The sequence below is a fragment of the Lolium perenne genome, chromosome 4 (assembly GCF_019359855.2).
Source record: "Lolium perenne isolate Kyuss_39 chromosome 4, Kyuss_2.0, whole genome shotgun sequence".
NCBI lineage: Eukaryota > Viridiplantae > Streptophyta > Magnoliopsida > Poales > Poaceae > Lolium > Lolium perenne.
Window position 1 is genome coordinate 45,025,940 of NC_067247.2, and position 21,490 is coordinate 45,047,429.

A 21,490-nucleotide genomic window follows, 5' to 3' on the forward strand; every position below is an offset into this window, starting at 1 on the left:
TGGAGCAGTAATCTGCAATTATTACTGCAAAAAGAGAAAGAGGTTCAATCTCTAAAATCTGAACTGGATTCTTGCTGTCTAGTAACTCTAGAATGTAACTTGTAAGTAAATACACGACTCACATTTCACAGTAGAAGAAAGCAAAATGCATAACTAGCTCCAGTGATTAAAAAAAAGCTAGAACTATCAGAGTCCTTTTCTGTGACGGACTTGGAGCATTTTTGCAGCTAAACTTCAGAATCTACACTTTATACACAGCTAACTGCGCAACACTACGTACTGCAAATTGTACTGATCAATGTCTAAATGCTGGATCCGATTTGGGATTTGAGTATTTGAGGGGGAAAAATGAACCTTCTTTTACCATAATTCCTATTGAGAAACGAGTAACTTTGGTTAATAAAGTTAATATCAGAGGGCGATGTCGATCGCTAGCTATCAAGTTAAGCTTCAAGCATATGTTGTCTCCACACAATTTGTGAACAGATTTTTAGCTAGCACATATTACATAACACACCAAGATACAATTCTAGTTTCTGAACAACGAGCGTTAGATCCCCATGCCTGCTGCCATACAAACCTGAAAAAAAGACCCAGATTTAATCATGATATTACCACCTCCAAGCAATTTTGCAGTGGAAGGAAAAAAAGCAAACTTTTGCAGGGCGCCGTGATGACTGATGTAGGACGTCTCCGTCGAGCTGGGACTGGAGGATCTCCTCAAAATGTCCAGGTCACTCCCCTGTGCGAGGACGCGCAGGCCAACCTCTCTGCCTCCTCACAAGAAATGGGCCCCGCAGCAGCAGCTGCTGCTGCCATCGAAGGAGGTCATGCTGGAATGAGGTACAAGGAGGACGAGGAAGGTCGGGTGGAGATGCGGCCAGCTGCGGCGCCCGGACACGCTTGCCGGCGGTTCTTATGGCCCCGAGGACGTCGGCGTCCGTGAGGGGAAGGGTGCTGGCCGGCCATGGCCTCTGCGCCTTGAACATGCAGTCTCCGAGCTGCCTCGCCCGATCGTTGCCGGGTCGTCCCCATCGCCATGGACGGCAAAGAACTCAGCTCGATCTTGCGCTGCGCCGCCAGGGGAAAACGCGAGGGGGGTGAGGCGTTTTTCTTCCACGCCAACCCGACGGGTATTGGAGGGTTTTCTCGGGCCTCACCGGCCCAAAACTGGCCTACCGAACAGGCCACAAGTGTTTTGACGTGTTTTGAGGTGTTTTAACTGAGCCCGAAAATTACACTTCAAAACCGGCCCAAACCTGAGATAAAACACTGGCACCGAACTGGGCCTCAATAATTTTCATAGGTATTTTATATGGTATCACTTCCTCACCTGGCGCCTCATCCACTACCGTTGCAGTAGTAGTAGATTTCCCAAATAAAAATTGAAGAGAAGATCTCTCCATAATAACTTATAGCAGCAGGCAGAAATAAAATCAGCACAAACAGTAAAGGTTTTCCTTACCAATTCCACTTACCAATAGCGCTTAGCTCCCCGGCAACGGCGCCAGAAAATAGTCTTGATGACCCACAAGTATAGGGGGTGTATCGTAGTATTTTCGATAAGTAAGAATGTCGATCCCAACGAGGAGCAGAAGGTGTTGACAAGCAGTTTCGATGAAGGATTCACTGTAAATGCTCACAGACAAGTATTCAGGGGTTTTTGATGTAACAGTTGAATAAAGTACGAGTAAGTAAAGTGCGAGAGTAACAATTGCAGCGAGTGGCCCAATCCTTTTTAGCACAAAGGACAAGCCGGTTTGTTTACTTATAATGACCAAACGTTCTCGAGGACACACGGGATTTTAGTCTAGTGCTTTCGCTACATACGGCTAAATAATCTTCATTGTTATGATAAGTGTTGTGTGGGTGAACCTATGCTAATGTACCGCCCTTCCTAGGACTAATACATACTTGTGATTATACCCCTTGCAAGCATCCGCAACTACAAGAAAGTAATTAAGAATAAATCTAACCACAGCCTTAAACTCTGAGATCCTGCTATCCCTCCTGCATCGATATACCAACGGGGGTTTAGGTTTCTGTCACTCCGGCAACCCCGCAATTGGCAAACGAGTACAAGATGCATTCCCCTAGGCCCATAAAGGTGAAGTGTCATGTAGTCGACGTTCACATGACACCACTAGAAGAATAACACCACAACTTAAATATCATACCATTGAATATTACTCAACCATAGTTCACTACTAACAGTTAGACTTCACCCATGTCCTCAAGAACTAAACGAACTACTCACGAGACATCATATGGAACATGATCAGAGATGATATGATGATGAATAACAATCTGAACATAAACCTTGGTTCAATGGTTTCACTCAATAGCATCAACAACAAGTAGAAATCGATACCGGGAGAGTTTCCCCTATCAAACAATCAAGATCAAACCCAAATTGCAACGGCGGTGACGATGTCCAGCGGTGGAGACGGCGGTGATGATGGTGGAGATGATGATGATGGTGATGGAGATGATGTCCAGCTCGATGACGGTGACGATGGCGTCGATTTCCCCCTCCCGGAGGGAATTTCCCCGGTGGATTCCTGCCCGCCGGAGAGCTCTTTTCTCTCTGGTGTTCTCCGCCCCGCAGAGGCGGCTGTAACTCTTCGCGAGGTACCCTCTGTGGCTTAGGTTTTCGGGACGAAGGGTTTCGCGAAGAAAAGGAGGCAAAAGGGGCTGTGGGGCCCCCACACCACATGGTGGCGCGGCCAGGCCATGGGCCGCGCCGCCCTATGGTGTGGGCCCACCCTGGGTCCAGCTGGCTCCTCCTTCTGGCTTTCTTCGTCATCTTGAAAAATAGGATTTTTGGTATAATTTCCTTCCACAGTTGATCTTCCGAAATATTGCGTTCTGACGGTGCTTTTTCCAGCAGAATCCTGGCTCCGGTGCTTGATCCTCCAATAATGATGAAACATGCAAAATAGATGAAATAACATAAGTATTGTATCCAAATATGAAATATATCAATGAATAACAGCAAATTATGATATAAAATAGTGATGCAAATTGGACGTATCAATAGATTAAAGTACACTAATAACGTCAATGGTGAGGGGGAGATTAAAGTATCGATACCTAGTAAGCTCCTAGGGATGCATGAAGCTCTAGAAAATAACTATGCTTGGCTTGTTCCTGAAAATTTGTTTGATGATGATAGTAAGCTGATGTCTACGCACGCTTCTATTCCTGTAGACAGTATTAGGCCTCCAAGAGCAGAGGTTTGTAGAACAACAACAAGTTTCCCCTAAGTGAATCACCCAAGGTTTATCGAACTCAGGGAGGTAGAGGTCAGAGATATCCCTCTCAAGCAACCCTGCAATTAAGATACAAGAAGTCTCTTGTGTCCCCAACACACCTAATACACTTGTCAGATGTATAGGTGAACTAGTTCGGCGAAGAGATAGTGAAATACAAGTAATATGGATGATTATAAGTAGCAATTGCAATCTGAAATAAAAATGGCAGCAAGCGAACATGTAGCAGAACTTGATGGAAACGGTGTTTCAATGCTTAGAAACAAGGCCTAGGGATCATACTTTCACTAGTGGACACTCTCAACAATGATCACATAATAAATAAATAACTTCTCCTCACTTGTGCTACTTTCAAACACTCTCTTGTTGGATAACAAACACCATTCATTGTGTAGGGCTACAAGAGCTCCCTCAAGCCGGAGTAAACAAGCTCCACAACATCCGGAGTTCATATTAAAGTAACCTCTAGAGTGCATAATAGACCGTTGAAATTTAGACCGAGTACTAACATAGCATACACACTGTCAACAATAGCTATGAAAGGGGGAATAGATCGCATCAATACTATCATAGTAATAGTTAACTTCATAATCTACAAGAGATTACAATCATAACCTACGCCAAGTACTACGTGATGCACAGACTGTCAACATTACATCATGGAGGAGGAATAGACTACTTTAATAACATCACTAGAGTAGCACATAGATTAATAGTGATACAAAGCTCATGATCACATAAAGATCACACCATGGGAGAGAGAGATGAACCACATAGCTACCGGTAGAGCCCTCAAGATTCAGGAGAACTACTCCCTCCTCATCATGGGAGACAGCAACGGCGATGAAGATGGCGGTGGTGTCGATGGAGATGACTCCGGGGGCAATTCCCCGTCCCGGCGGCCTGCCGGAACAGAGACTTCTGTCCCCCGAAACGGATTTTCGCGATGGCGGCGGCGTCCCTGGAATCTTTCTGGAGTTTTGTCAATTGTTGTAGGGTTTTTACGTCACGAGAGATTATATAGGCGAAGAGGCGGCGCAAGGGGGTGCCTGGGGGGCCCACCCCATAGGGCGGCGCGCCCCCCCTCCTAGGCCGCGCCCCAGTGTGGTGTGGGGGCCCTGGGCCTCCTCTCCGGCCCCCCTTCGGTGTTCTGGTCCGTCTCGGTGAAATAAGATGTTTGGCTTTTGTTTCGTCAAATTCCGAGAATATTGCCCGAACAACCTTTCTGGAACCAAAAACAGCAGAAAACAGGAACTGACACCTCAGCATCTTGTTAATAGGTAAGTTCCGGAAAATGCATAAAATCATTATAAAGTGTGAGCAAAACATGTAGGTATTGTCATAAAACTAGCATGGAACATCAGAAATTATAGATACGTTGGAGACATATCAAGCATCCCCAAGCTTAGTTCCTACTCGCCATCGAGTAGGTAAACGATAACAAGGATAATTTCTGAAGTGACATGCTACTATCATAATCTTGATAAACACTATTGTAAAGCATAGGAGATGAATGAAGTGATTCAAAGCAATGGTAAAGATGATGATTAAACAACTGAATCATATAGCAAAGACTTTTCATGAATAGTACTTTCAAGACAAGCATCAATAAGTCTTGCATAAGAGTTAACTCATAAAGCAATAGATTCTTAATAGAAGGTTTTGAAGCAACACAAAGGATGATTAAGTTTCAGCAATTGCTTTCAACTTGTAACATGTATATCTCATGGATAGTTGTCAACATAAAGCAATATAACAAGTGCAATAGGTAAACATGTAAGAATCAATGCACACAGTTGACACAAGTGTTTGCTTCTAAGATAGGAAGAAGTAGGTAAACTGACTCAACATAAAGTAAAAGAAAGGCCCTTCGCAGAGGGAAGCATGGATTACTCATGTGCTAGAGCTTTTTTATTTTGAAAACATGGAAACAATTTTTCAACGGTAGTAATAGTTCATATGTGTTATGCATAAGACCTCTTATAAGTTGCAAGCCTCATGCATCGAATACCAATAGTGCCCGCACCTTGTCCTAATTAGCTCGGATTTCCATGGATTATCATTGCATTACATATGATTCAACCAAGTGTCACAAAGGGGTACCTCTATGCCACCTGTACAAAGGTCCTAGGAGATAGATCACATTTGATTTCTCAGTTTTGATAGATCTCAACTTGAGGACATCCATACCAGGACAACATAGAAAACAGATAATGGACTCCTCTTTAATGCTTAAGCATTCAACAACAGATAATATTCTCATAAGAGATTGAGGATTAATGTCCAACTGAAACTTCCACCATGATACATGGCTTTGGTTGGCGGCCCAATGTTCTTCTCTAACAATATGCATACTCAAACCATTTAATCATGAGAAATCACCCTTACTTCAGACAAGACGAACATGCATAGCAACTCACATGATATTCAGCAAAGGTGTAAAAAGTTGATGGCGTCCCCAGAAACATGGTTACCGCTCAATTTTAAAGGTAGCACACAAGCGGTAACCATGTTTCCGGGGACGCCATCAACTATTACACCTTTGTTGAATATCATGTGAGTTGCTATGCATGTTCGTCTTGTCTGAAGTAAGGGCGATTTATCATGATCAAATGGTTTGAGTATGCATATTGTTAGAGAAGAACATTGAGCCGCTAACTAAAGCCATGTATCATGGTGGAAGTTTCAGTTTGGACATTAATCCTCAATCTCTTATGAGAATATTATCTGTTGTTGAATGCTTATGCATTAAAGAGGATTCCATTATCTGTTTTCTATGTTGTCCCGGTATGGATGTCCTTAGTTGAGATCTATCAAAAACGAGAAATCAAATGCGATCGATCTCCTTGGACCTTTGTACAGGCGGCATAGAGGTACCCCTTTGTGACACTTGGTTGAAACATATGTTATGCAATGATAATCCATGTAAATCCAAGCTAATTAGGACAAGGTGCGAGCACTATTGGTATTCTATGCATGAGGCTTGCAACTTATAAGATGTCTTATGCATAACACATATGAATTATTACTACCGTTGACAAAATTGTTTCTATGTTTTCAAAATAAAAGCTCTAGCACAAAAATAGTAATCCATGCTTCCCTCTGCGAAGGGCCCTTTCTTTTACTTTATGTTGAGTCAGTTTACCTACTTCTTTCTATCTTAGAAGCAAACACTTGTGTCAACTGTGTGCATTGATTCCTACATACTTGCTTATTTGCATTCATCATATTACTTTGTGTTGACAATTATCCATGAGATATACATGTTGAAGTTGAAAGCAACCGCTGAAACTTATATCTTCCTTTGTGTTGCTTCAAAACTTTCTACTAAGAATTTATTGCTTTATGAGTTAACTCCTATGCAAGTCTTATTGATGCTTGTCTTGAAAGTACTATTCATGAAAAGTCTTTGCTACATGATTCAGTTGTTTAATCATTGTCTTTACCATTGCTTCGAATCACTTCATTCATCTCATATGCTTTACAATAGTATTGATCAAGATTATGATAGCAGCATGTCACTTCAGAAATTATCCTTGTTATCATTTACCTACTCGAGGGCGAGTAGGAACTAAGCTTGGGGATGCTTGATACGTCTCAAACGTATCTATAATTTCTTATGTTCCATGCTAGTTTTATGACAATACTCACATGTTTTATACACACTTTACATCATTTATACGCATTTTTCGGCACTAACCTATTAACGAGATGCCGAAGCGCCAGTTCCTGTTTTGTGCTGTTTTTGGGTTCAGAAATCCTACACAGGAAATATTCTCGGAATTGGATGAAACGAACACCCAGGGTCTTATTTTTCCACGGAGCTTCCAGAAGACCGAAGGAGATACGAAGTGGGGCCACGAGGTGGCGACACCACAAGGTGGCGCGGCCAAGGAGGGGCCCGCGCCGCCCTATGGTGTGGGCCCCTCGGGACTCCACCGACTCTGCCCTTCCGCCTACTTAAACTCTCCGTCGCGAAAACCCTATTACCGAGAGCCACGATACGAAAAAAGTTCCAGAGACGCCGCCGCCACCAATCCCATCTCGGGGGATTCAGGAGATCGCCTCCGGCACCCTGCCGGAGAGGGGAATCATCACCGGAGGGCTCTACATCACCATGCCCGCCTCCGGATTGATGTGTGAGTAGTTCATCCTTGGACTATGGGTCCATAGCAGTAGCTAGATGGTTGTCTTCTCCTCTTGTGCTATCATGTTTAGATCTTGTGAGCTGCCTATCATGATCAAGATCGTCTATTTGTAATGCTACATGTTGCGTTTGTTGGGATCCGATGAATATTGAATACTATGTCAAGTTGATTATCAATCTATCATATATGTGTTGTTTATGTTCTTGCATGCTCTCCGTTGCTAGTAGAGGCTCTAGCCAAGTTGATACTTGTAACTCCAAGAGGGAGTATTTATGCTCGATAGTGGGCTCATTGCTCCATTGAATCTGGGACAGTGACAGAAAGTTCTAAGGTTGTGGATGTGCTGTTGCCACTAGGAATAAAACATCAATGCTTTGTCTAAGGATATTTGTGTTGATTACATTACGCACCATACTTAATGCAATTGTCTGTTGTTTGCAACTTAATACTGGAAGGGGTGTGGATGCTAACCCGAAGGTGGACTTTTTAGGTATAGATGCATGCTGGATAGCGGTCTATGTACTTTGTCGTAATGCCCTGATTAAATCTCATAGTAGTCATCATGATATGTATGTGCATTGTTATGCCCTCTCTATTTGTCAATTGCCCAACTGTAATTTGTTCACCCAACATGCTATTTCTTATTGGAGAGACACCACTAGTGAACTGTGGACCCCGGTCCATTCTTTTACATCTGAAATACAATCTACTGCAATCTCTGTTCTCTGTTGTTCTTTGCAAGCAAACATCATTCTCCACACCATACGTTTAATCCTTTGTTTTCAGCAAGCCGGTGAGATTGACAACCTCACTGTTAAGTTGGGGCAAAGTATTGTGATTGTGTTGTGCAGGTTCCACGTTGGCGCCGGGATCCCTGGTGTTGCGCCGCACTACACTCCTCCACCAACAACCTTCACGTGGTCCTCATCTCCTACTGGTTCGATAACCTTGGTTTCTTACTGAGGGAAAACTTGCTGCTGTACACATCACACCTTCCTCTTGGGGTTCCCAACAGACGTGTGCTTCACGCGTTATCAGACGCCGCTGCCGAAGGTCAACGGGTTGACACAAGATCAAATTTCCTTGTTAATCTGGCAGTGGACCATGGCTCCCTTTTTTGGGCTACCCCTGAACGTACCCGACAAATCGTCAGATTTCAAGACCGCTCATGCCAAGTTCGTGAGTTCCTTGAATTTTGTACCAAAACGTTGTCCATGGTTTACAACTCCATGTTTCCTCGAAATGTTCAGCCTAAGACCCTTCCTGAGCTGATGGACAAGTTTAAGGACTCGCACAAAATCCATGGTTTTGTAAGAGCTCAACTAGTAGCTGGTGCCAGATTTGCCCTCATTATGCTTCAGATCTGCCACTCAAAACTCGATATGACAAAGGTTGTCGAAACTGTCCATACCAAGCTGAGGCGACGGCGGAGAGGTGTCGATAAAATTGATGCGGTAGTTACACCAGTGGCTGAAGAAATAATTGGTGACCTTCTTCGAATGGATGCCGACTTTTTTGCAGATGGCCATTACGCCGATTTTCTGGGTGCCTCTGCCGAAGAAGACAGAATAAACATTGATGATCTGTTAGGTCGACTAGATTTATTTCTTCGGTAGATAGCTTGTTTTGTCGAAAGAAACTGTAACTTGTTGTATATATATTGTAAGACAAAGATATGTATTTTTCTTTTCCCTAGCCCCCGAGTGTTTCGGTGGCTAATGTCTATATTTTTATTTGTGTTTGCGAGGTTTTTTAAACCAAGACAAATAAATTTTATTGAGTGTATACTGTATTTGCGGGTATGAGCCCCCGAGCCTGTCGGAGAAAAGAAGATGTATATCTCCAATATCTTTATTATATTGCAGCACCGCGAGTCCGCCTCATTAAAAACCTTCCAGCCCCACTCGGTGCCCTGAAAGGAAAAGAGTGCGTCTGAAACATGCGGGCGTTTCAGTATATTGTATGTTTACATATATATCTTGACTTAGGCGTAAAAACGCCTGAGTTGCGCCACGTTCCAGGGATTTGGCTCGGCAATCCCTGTCTTCTTGTGCTTTATCCTGTATGCTTGATACGTCTCCGACGTATCGATAATTTCTTATGTTCCATGCCACATTATTGATGATATCTACATGTTTTATACACATTATATGTCGTATTTATGCATTTTCCGGCACTAACCTATTAACGAGATGCCGAAGAGCCAGTTGCTGTTTTCTGCTGTTTTTGGTTTCAGAAATCCTAGTAAAGAAATATTCTCGGAATTGGACGAAATCAACGCCCAGGGTCCTATTTTTGCACGAAGCTTCCAGAAGACCGAGGGGGAAACGAAGTGGGGCCACGGGGCGCCGCCACAACAGGGCGGCGCGGCCTAGGTCTTGGCCGCGCGGCCCTGGCGTGTGGGGCCCTCGTGTGGCCCCCCGCGTTGCCCTTCCGCCTACTTAAAGCCTTCGTCGCGAAACCCCCAATACCGAGAGCCACGATACAGAAAACCTTACTGAGACGCCGCCGCCGCCAATCCCATCTCGGGGGATTCTGGAGATCACCTCCGGCACCCTGCCGGAGAGGGGAATCATCTCCCGGAGGACTCTTCACCGCCATGGTCGCCTCCGGAGTGATGAGTGAGTAGTTCACCCCTGGACTATGGGTCCATAGCAGTAGCTAGATGGTCGTCTTCTCCTTATGTGCTTCATTGTTGGATCTTGTGAGCTGCCTAACATGATCAAGATCATCTATCTGTAATTCTATATGTTGTGTTTGTCGGGATCCGATGGATAGAGAATACTATGTTATGTTAATTATCAATCTATTACCTATGTGTTGTTTATGATCTTGCATGCTCTCCGTTATTAGTAGAGGCTCTGGCCAAGTTTTTACTCTTAACTCCAAGAGGGAGTATTTATGCTCGATAGTGGGTTCATGCCTCCATTAAATGGGACAAGGATGAGAAAGTTCTAAGGTTGTGGATGTGCTGTTGCCACTAGGGATAAAACATTGATGCTATGTCCGAGGATGTAGTTATTGATTACATTACGCACCATACTTAATGCAATTGTCTGTTGTTTTGCAACTTAATACTGGAAGGGGTTCGGATGATAACCTGAAGGTGGACTTTTTAGGCATAGATGCATGCTGGATAGCGGTCTTTGTACTTTGTCGTAATGCCCAATTAAATCTCACAATACTTATCATATCATGTATGTGCATTGTTATGCCCTCTCTATTTGTCAATTGCCCGACTGTAATTTGTTCACCCAACATGCTATTTATCTTATGGGAGAGACACCTCTAGTGAACTGTGGACCCCGGTCCTATTCTTTACATCGCATACAATCTACTGCAATACTTGTTCTATTGTTTTCTGCAAACAATCATCTTCCACACAATACGGTTAATCCTTTGTTACAGCAAGCCGGTGAGATTGACAACCTCACTGTTTCGTTGGGGCAAAGTACTTTGGTTGTGTTGTGCAGGTTCCACGTTGGCGCCGGAATCCCTGGTGTTGCGCCGGACTACATCCCGCCGCCATCAACCTTCAACGTGCTTCTTGGCTCCTCCTGGTTCGATAAACCTTGGTTTCTTTCTGAGGGAAAACTTGCTGCTGTGCGCATCATACCTTCCTCTTGGGGTTCCCAACGAACGTGTGAGTTACACGCCATCAAGCATATTTTCTGGCGCCGTTGCCGGGGACTGAAGAAAGTTACACCACAAAGATTTCTATCTCCCACGTCAACTGCACGCCAACAGCATATTTTCCGGCGCCGTTGCCGGGGAGATCAAGACACGCTGCAAGGGGAGTCTCCACAATCCAATCTCTTTACTTTGTTTTTGTCTTTGCTTTATTTTATTTACTATTTGTTTGCTGCACTTAAACAAAACACACAAAAAATTAGTTGCTAGCTTTACTGTATTTGCTGTCTTGTTTGCTTTCTTGTTTGCTTTCTTATATAAAAAACACAAAAAAATTAGTTACTTGCATTTAATTTATTTTGTTATCATGTCTAGTCCTGTACTTGTTTTTATTTTCACTAGTTAGGCTTAATGGAAAACAACAAAAAAATTAGAGATCTTTATAGTATTTATCTTGAGTTAGGACATGAGGTGTTTGAAGAGAAAATTAAAAAACCTATGGAACTTTATATGCATGCTAATGGTAATGTTATTTGTATAAATGCTTTGAACACCATTGTTGCTAATGCTATGGAAGAATTTAAGCTTGGGAAGCTAGTTGTGATATTTTTAATCCCCCAAGCATGGAGGAGAAATTTTACTTTGATGATACTTTACCTCCTATATATGATGTTTGCAATGATGAATATGATATTTTTAGTCCACCTACTATTGAGGAGAAAATTAATTATGATTACAATATACCTCCTACATATGATGATTATGGTGATGAGAATAATAATGATAGCTATCTTATTGAATTTGCTCCCACTACAACTAATAAAATTGATTATGCTTATGTGGAGAGTAATAAGTTTATGCATGTGGCTCATGACAAGAATGTTTTATGTGATACTTATATTGTTGAGTTTGTTCATGATGCTACTGAAAGTTATTATGAGAGAGGGAAACATGGTTATATGCATCTTAATAATATTAAGTTTCCCCTCTTTATGTTGAGAATCTTGAAGTTGCGCTTGTGTTGCCTTTCTATGCTTGTCACTTTGTTCTTCATGAATTTATTTGTGTACAAGATTCCTTTTCATAGGAAGTGGGTTAGACTTAAAAGTGTTTCCTATTTTCTTCTCTTTTGCTTCAACTCTTATTTCTTGCGAGAGTATCATTGAAATTACTGAGCCCATCTTAATGGCTATAAAGAAAGAACTTCTTGGGAGATAACCCATGTGTTTATTTTACTACAGCACTTTGTTTTATATTTGAGTCTTGGAAGTTGTTTACTACTGTAGCAACCTCTCCTTATCATGTTTTTGTGCCAAGTAAATTCTCTATGGTAAAGTTGATGCTAGATTTGGATTGCTGCGCAGAAACAGCATTGCTGTCTGTCACGAATTCGCGCAGAAGTCTCTGTAAAAAAATCAAAAAAATCTGCAAATTTACGTGTGTGTTCCTCAGATATGTACGCAACTTTCATTAGTTTTGAGTTTTTCCGTTGAGCAAGTTAAGTGCCCCTTCCAGGTTCGTCTTTACGAACTGTTCTGTTTTTGACAGATTCTGCCTTTTATTTCGCATTGCCTCTTTTGCTATGTTGGATGAATTTCTTTGATCCATTAATGTCCAGTAGCTTTGTGCAATGTCCAGAAGTATTAATAATGATTGTGTCACCTCTGAACATGTGAATTTTTTATTGTGCACTAACCCTCTAATGAGTTTGCTTGAAGTTTGGTGTGAAAGAAGTTTTCAAGGGTCAAGAGAGGAGTATGATATACTAAGATCAAGAGGAGTGAAAGCTCTAAGCTTGGGGATGCCCCGGTGGTTCACCCCTGCATATTTTAAGAAGACTCAAGCGTCTAAGCTTGGGGATGCCCAAGGCATCCCCTTCTTCATCGACAACATCATCAGGTTCCTCCCCTGAAACTATATTTTTATTCAGTCACATCTTATGTACTTTGCTTGGAGCGTCGGTTTGTTTTTGTTTTTGTTTTGTTTGAATAAAATGGATCCTAGCATTCATTGTGTGGGAGAGAGACACTCCGCTGTTGCATATGGACAAATATGTCCTTAGGCTTTACTCATAGTATTCATGGCGAAGGTTGAATCTTCTTCGTTAAATTGTTATATGGTTGGAATCGGGAAATGCTACATGTAGTAATTCTAAAATGTCTTGAATAATTTGATACTTGGCAATTGTTGTGCTCATGTTTAAGCTCTTGCATCATATACTTTGCACCCATTAATGAAGAAATACCTAGAGCTTGCTAAATTTGGTTTGCATATTTGGTCTCTCTAAAGTCTAGATAATTTCTAGTATTGAGTTTTGAACAACAAGGAAGACGGTGTAGAGTCTTATAATGTTTACAATATGTCTTTTATGTGAGTTTTGCTGCACCGGTTCATCCTTGTATTTGTTTCAAATAACCTTGCTAGCCTAAACCTTGTATCAAGAGGGAATACTTCTCATGCATCCAAAATCCTTGAGCCAACCACTAAGCCATTTGTGTCCACCATACCTACCTACTACATGGTATTTCTCCGCCATTCCAAAGTAAATTGCTTGAGTGCTACCTTTAAATTTCCATCATTCGCCTTTGCAATATATAGCTCATGGGACAAAATAGCCTTAAAAACTATTGTGGTATTGAATATGTACTTATGCACTTTATCTCTTATTAAGTTGCTTGTTATGCGATAACCATGCTTCTGGGGACGCCATCAACTCTTTGTTGAATATCATGTGAGTTGCTATGCATATCCGTCTTGTCTGAAGTAAGAGAGATCTACCACTTTAATGGTTAGAGCATGCATATTGTTAGAGAAGAACATTGGGCCGCTAACTAAAGCCATGAATCATGGTGGAAGTTTCAGTTTTGGACATATATCCTCAATCTCATATGAGAACACTAATTGTTGCTACATGCTTATGCATTAAAGAGGAGTCCATTATCTGTTGTCCATGTTGTCCCGGTATGGATGTCTAAGTTGAGAATAATCAAAAGCGAGAAATCCAAAATGCGAGCTTTCTCCTTAGACCTTTGTACAGGCGGCATGGAGGTACCCCTTTGTGACACTTGGTTAAAACATGTGTATTGCGATGATCCCGGTAGTCCAAGCTAATTAGGACAAGGTGCAGGCACTATTAGTATACTATGCATGAGGCTTGCAACTTTTAAGATATAACTTACATAATACATATGCTTTATTACTACCGTTGACAAAATTGTTTCATGTTTTCAAACTAAAAGCTCTAGCACAAATATAGCAATCGATGCTTTCCTCTTTGAAGGACCTTTCTTTTACTTTTATGTTGAGTCAGTTCACCTATCTCTCTCCACCTCAAGAAGCAAACACTTGTGTGAACTGTGCATTGATTCCTACATACTTGCATATTGCACTTGTTATATTACTCTATGTTGACAATTATCCATGAGATATACATGTTATAAGTTGAAAGCAACCGCTGAAACTTAATCTTCCTTTGTGTTGCTTCAATACCTTTACTTTGATTTATTGCTTTATGAGTTAACTCTTATACAAGACTTATTGGTGCTTGTCTTGAAGTACTATTCATGAAAAGTCTTTGCTTTATGATTCATTTGTTTACTCATGTCATTACCATTGTTTTGATCGCTGCATTCATTAAATATGCTTACAATAGTATGATCAAGGTTATGATGGCATGCCACTCCAGAAATTATCTTTGTTATCGTTTACCTGCTCGGGACGAGCAGGAACTAAGCTTGGGGATGCTGATACGTCTCCGACGTATCGATAATTTCTTATGTTCCATGCCACATTATTGATGATATCTACATGTTTTATACACATTATATGTCGTATTTATGCATTTTCCGGCACTAACCTATTAACGAGATGCCGAAGAGCCGATTCTTTGTTTTCTGCTGTTTTTGGTTTCAGAAATCCTAGTAAAGAAATATTCTCGGAATTGGACGAAATCAACGCCCAGGGTCCTATTTTTGCACGAAGCTTCCAGAAGACCGAGGGGGAAACGAAGTGGGGCCACGGGGCGCCGCCACAACAGGGCGGCGCGGCCTAGGTCTTGGCCGCGCGGCCCTGGCGTGTGGGGCCCTCGTGTGGCCCCCCGCGTTGCCCTTCCGCCTACTTAAAGCCTTCGTCGCGAAACCCCCAATACCGAGAGCCACGATACAGAAAACCTTACTGAGACGCCGCCGCCGCCAATCCCATCTCGGGGGATTCTGGAGATCACCTCCGGCACCCTGCCGGAGAGGGGAATCATCTCCCGGAGGACTCTTCACCGCCATGGTCGCCTCCGGAGTGATGAGTGAGTAGTTCACCCCTGGACTATGGGTCCATAGCAGTAGCTAGATGGTCGTCTTCTCCTTATGTGCTTCATTGTTGGATCTTGTGAGCTGCCTAACATGATCAAGATCATCTATCTGTAATTCTATATGTTGTGTTTGTCGGGATCCGATGGATAGAGAATACTATGTTATGTTAATTATCAATCTATTACCTATGTGTTGTTTATGATCTTGCATGCTCTCCGTTATTAGTAGAGGCTCTGGCCAAGTTTTTACTCTTAACTCCAAGAGGGAGTATTTATGCTCGATAGTGGGTTCATGCCTCCATTAAATGCAGGGACAAGGATGAAAGTTCTAAGGTTGTGGATGTGCTGTTGCCACTAGGGATAAAACATTGATGCTATGTCCGAGGATGTAGTTATTGATTACATTACGCACCATACTTAATGCAATTGTCTGTTGTTTTGCAACTTAATACTGGAAGGGGTTCGGATGATAACCTGAAGGTGGACTTTTTAGGCATAGATGCATGCTGGATAGCGGTCTTTGTACTTTGTCGTAATGCCCAATTAAATCTCACAATACTTATCATATCATGTATGTGCATTGTTATGCCCTCTCTATTTGTCAATTGCCCGACTGTAATTTGTTCACCCAACATGCTATTTATCTTATGGGAGAGACACCTCTAGTGAACTGTGGACCCCGGTCCTATTCTTTACATCGCATACAATCTACTGCAATACTTGTTCTATTGTTTTCTGCAAACAATCATCTTCCACACAATACGGTTAATCCTTTGTTACAGCAAGCCGGTGAGATTGACAACCTCACTGTTTCGTTGGGGCAAAGTACTTTGGTTGTGTTGTGCAGGTTCCACGTTGGCGCCGGAATCCCTGGTGTTGCGCCGCACTACATCCCGCTGCCATCAACCTTCAACGTGCTTCTTGGCTCCTCCTGGTTCGATAAACCTTGGTTTCTTTCTGAGGGAAAACTTGCTGCTGTGCGCATCATACCTTCCTCTTGGGGTTCCCAACGAACGTGTGAGTTACACGCCATCAAGCATATTTTCTGGCGCCGTTGCCGGGGACTGAAGAAAGTTACACCACAAAGATTTCTATCTCCCACGTCAACTGCACGCCAGCAATGCTCCTCCCTCGATGACCTCGGTGACGATGTAAGGGCCTAGCCACGGCGACTCGAACTTTTCATGGCTATCCTGCGTGCGCCGAAGAACTAGGTCGCCCACCTGGAAAGATCTTGGCCGTAATCGTCAACTGTGATAATTTTTCATATCTTGATGATATTTGGCGACTCTTGACAATACTTTGTCTCGAGCTTCGTCGAGTGCATCCATATCATCTTCTAGTGCCTTTCTTGAGGTTTCTTCATCGAATTCCGCCACTCTCGGAGAATTGTGTTCTATTTCTATCGGCAGCACTGCTTCAGCTCCATGAACCAGAAAAAACGGGGTTTCCTGTGTTGTTGTGTTGGGTGTCGTTCGTATGCTCCATAGCATGCTAGATAATTCCTCTGGCCAAGTGTGCCGAGCTTTTTCCAATGGTCCTAACAGGCGCTTCTTGATGCCATTGCAAATGACGTCGTTTGCTTTCTCGACTTGACCATTGGTTTGCGGGTGCGCAACCGACGCAAAATGTAGCTTGATACCTACTTCTGCACAATAAGCCTTGAATTCCTTTGACGTGAAATTGCTACCATTGTTTGTGACGATGCTATGAGGAACTCTGAACCGGAAAACGATGCTCTTGATGAATTTGACTGCTGATGCTGCATCTGGCGAATTTATTGGTTTTACTTCGACCCATTTGGTGAACTTGTCGACAGCTACAAGCATATACTTGTATCCTCCTGGCGCCTTGTGCAATTTTCCCACCATATCAAGACCCCACTGGGCAAAGGGCCATGACAGAGGTATTGGCATCAGTTCTGCTGCCGGAGAATGAGGTTTTGCGGCAAACCCTTGACACGCATCACAGGTGCGCACTATGTTTTTTGCATCCTCAATGGCTGTAAGCCAATAAAACCCTGCTCTGAAAACCTTGGCCGCAATAACTCGACTGCTTGCATGGTGTCCACATACTCCTTCGTGCACATCCTTTAAAAGCTCCCGACCTTCTTCAGCCGTGACGCATCGCTGCAAGACTCCCGATATACTTTTCTTGTACAGCTCGCCTTTAACCACAGTAAAAGCTTTCGATCTTCTAACAACTCGCCTTGCTTCTACTGGATCGTCGGGTATTTGCTGCCTTGAGATATATGCAATATAAGCTTGCATCCATGGTACTTGTACTACCATTACTTCGTGCAACTCTTCCTTATCTCCAGGTGCACCTACCTCGAGGGCTGCCGAAGCCCCCGAGCCTTTCTCGACCTTTTCCTTCTTCTTTGGCTGTTTTCTTGCCTTAGTCGATCTTTCACTTATCTCTTCCCAGAATACTCCGGGTGGTATTGCTAGACACTGTGACCCGATATTTGCCAGAACATTGGCTTCATCATTGCTGAGCCTGCTAACATGATTTACCTCACACCCGTCGAAAAGCTTCTCGAGTTCATTATATAACTCTTTGTATGCTATCATGCTATCATTGACTGCGTCGCATTGATTCATCACTTGCTGAGCTACCAGCTGGGAGTCGCCGTATATTTTTAATCGGGTCGCACCACAGGCCTTCGCCATCTTCATCATGTATCAACGCCTCGTACTCTGCCTCATTGTTAGATGCGTTGGGAAACGTCATCCGTAGTACATATTTCAACTTATCTCCTTGGGGTGAAACCAGTATTACGCCTGCTCCCGCTCCTTCTAACCTCTTGGACCCATCGAAGTTCATGGTCCAGGTTCTCGATAAATCAGGATGTCCCGTGTTTTGCAGCTCCATCCACTTGGCAACGAAGTCTGGTAAGATCTGCGACTTGATTGCTTTTCTTTTTTCATATGTGATGTCCCGAGGGGAAAGCTCTATTCCCCAAAGGGAGACACGACCCGTAGCTTCCGGGTTATTCAGTATATTTGACAATGGTGCCTCGTTGACCACTATTATCGGATGTGCCAAAAAATAGTGTCGTAACTTTCTTGCTGTTGTAAATACTCCGTATGCTAGCTTCTGATAATGCGGGTGATGTCTACGCACGCTTCTATTCCTGTAGACAGTGTTGGGCCTCCAAGAGCAGAGGTTTGTAGAACAGCAGCAAGTTTCCCTTAAGTGAATCACCCAAGGTTTATCGAACTCAGGGAGGTAGAGGTCAAAGATATCCCTCTCAAGCAACCCTGCAATTAAGATACAAGAAGTCTCTTGTGTCCCCAACACACCTAATACACTTGTCAGATGTATAGGTGCACTAGTTCGGCGAAGAGATAGTGAAATACAAGTAATATGGATGATTATAAGTAGTAATTGCAATCTGAAATAAAAATGGCAGCAAGCGAACATGTAGCAGAACTTGTTGGAAACGGTGTTTCAATGCTTAGAAACAAGGCCTAGGGATCATACTTTCACTAGTGGATACTCTCAGCAATGATCACATAATTGAATAAATAAATGTTACTCTTAAACACTCTCTTGTTGGATAAGAAACACCATTCATTGTGTAGGGCTATAAAAGCACACCTCAAGCCGGAGTAAACAAGCTCCACAACTTCATAAAGGAATCACACACGATGCGCACACTGTCACCATCACACCGTGGAGAGTAACTCCGGAGTTCATATTAAAGTAACCTCTACAGTGCATAATAGACAAGAGTAACATCTACATATTCAACTAGATCACAAAGCTCATGATCACATAAAGATCACACCATGGGAGAGAGAGATGAACCACATAGGTACCGGTAGAGCCCTCAGCCTCGGGGGATAACTACTCCCTCCTCATCATGGGAGACAGCAACGACGATGAAGATGGCAGTGGTGTCGATGGAGATGGATTCCGGGGGCACTTCCCCGTCCCGGCGGCGTGCCGGAACAGAGACTTCTGTCCCCCGAACTTGGCTTCGCGATGGCGGCGGCTACGCAACTTTTCATGGAGGAAGACCGATGCCCTTAGGGTTTTTACTTCTGGGAGAATATATAGGCGGAAGGGCAGCCTCGGAGGAGCCAGGGGGTGGCCTCCCCACACCTGGGCGCGCCAGGAGGGTTGGCCACGCCGCCCTATGTGGTGGCCCCCCTGCTGGCCGTCTCCGACTCTTCTTCGATGTTCTGGAACCCTCCGTGGAAATAGGGCCGTGGGCTTTTGTTTCATCCAATTCCGAGAATATTTCCTGTGTAGGATTTCTGAAACCAAAAACAGCAGAAAACAGGAACTGGCGCTTCGGCATCTTGTTAATAGGTTAGTACCGAAAAATGCATCAAAATGATATAAAGTGTGAGCAAAACATGTAGGTATTGTCATAAAACTAGCATGGAACATAAGAAATTATAGATACGTTGGAGACGTATCAAGCATCCCCAAGCTTAGTTCCTACTCGCCCTCGAGTAGGTAAACGATAAAAAGAATAATTTCTGAAGTGACATGCTATCAACATAATCTCGATCAACACTATTTGTAAAGCATATGAGATGAATGAAGTGACCCAAAGCAATGGTCCATAGTTTGCTAACAAAAAGATAATGACTAAACAACTGAATCATATAGCAAAAACTTTTCATGAATAGTACTTTCAAGACAAGCATAAAAAAGTCTTGCATAAGAGTTAACTCATAAAGCAATAGATTCTTAATAAGAGGTTTTGAAGCAACACAAAGGAAGATTTAAGTTTCAGCAAATTCTTTCAACTTTCAACATGCATATCTCATGGATAATTGTCAACACAAAGTAATATAATAAGTGCAATAAGTAAACATGTAAGAATCAGTGCACACAGTTGACACAAGTGTTTGCTTCTAACATAGAAAGAAGTAGGTAAACTGACTCAACATAAAGTAAAAGAAAGGCCATTCGCAGAGGGAAGCAGGGATTACTCATGTGCTAGAGCTTTTTATTTTGAAAACATGGAAACAATTGTGTCAACGGTAGTAATAATTCATATGTGTTATGCATAAAACCTCCTATAAGTTGCAAGCCTCATGCATCGAATACCAATAGTGCCCGCACCTTGTTCTAATTAGCTCGGACTTCCATGGATTATCATTGCATTACATATGTTTCAACCAAGTGTTACAAAGGGGTACCTCTATGCCACCTGTACAAAGGTCCAAGGAGATAAATCACATTTGATTTCTCGATTTTGATAGATCTCAACTTGAGGACATCCATACCGGGACAACATAGAAAACAGATAATGGACTCCTCTTTTATGCTTTAAGCATTCAACAACAATAATATTCTCATAAGAGATTCTGAGGATTAATGTCCAAGCTGAAACTTCCACCATGATACATGGCTTTGGTTGGCGGCCCAATGTTCTTCTCTAACAATATGCATACTCAAACCATTTAATCATGAGAAATCTCCTGTCGAGGGTGCTCCTCGGCAATGCCCTCCGATAGGGGCTTAGGGTTGATGGAATCCTGCAAGCTGACACGAGACATCGGTTCACAGACAAGCGGGGAGAGCGATTTACCCAGGTTCGTGGCCCTCGATGAGGTAAAACCCTTACGTCCTGCCTGTCTGTTCTTGATTATGATGATAATGGGTTACAATGGGGTGCCGAATAGTTCGGCTAAGATCTCGTCGAGATGGCTAAGTGCTACGATGACCTAGCTCTAAGCTTTTGGTGGCTAAGATCGCTAAGATTGATTGTGTGTCCCTCGGCAGCCCCTCTCCTGGCCTTTATATAGGAGGCCAGGTCTCAAGAGGTCTAACCGAGTACGACTAGGTTTACAGTAATTTTAGATCTAATCTTTCCTTGTTCAGCCGCTTCTTTGTCTTGCTTGTCAAGGAATCTTCTGGTGCACCACCCGGATGGGCCGCCTTGCCTCCAAGTGCCTTCATGGGCCTCCAACTAGTCAATACAGGATAGGGCAACGTCGGTTGCCCGAAGGGTAATGCCCACGTAAGTAGCCCCCGAGTGTCTAGCCGAACATAGTTCGGGTAGAGACTGAAGCATGTCTTCTTCCGATGTCCTTCTCCTCGATTGTTCTTGTTTTCCTTGAATCTGCATCATCTTCTTCTATCGGGTGCGCGTTCAGCGCTCCCGATGGGAG

At 43.1% G+C, this 21,490-nt stretch overlaps 1 protein-coding gene across 1 annotated transcript in view; it reads left to right on the forward strand.

Moving 5' to 3' along the window:
• The first annotated feature begins 673 nt into the window (after positions 1-673).
• The window catches only part of LOC127346735 (uncharacterized), a 78,514-nt gene continuing 57,697 nt past the window's right edge, over positions 674-21,490 (forward strand). The window contains exon 1 of the mRNA XM_051373008.1: positions 674-863. Coding sequence (XP_051228968.1) covers positions 674-863 — 190 coding nt within the window. The remainder of the gene's footprint in view (positions 864-21,490) is intronic.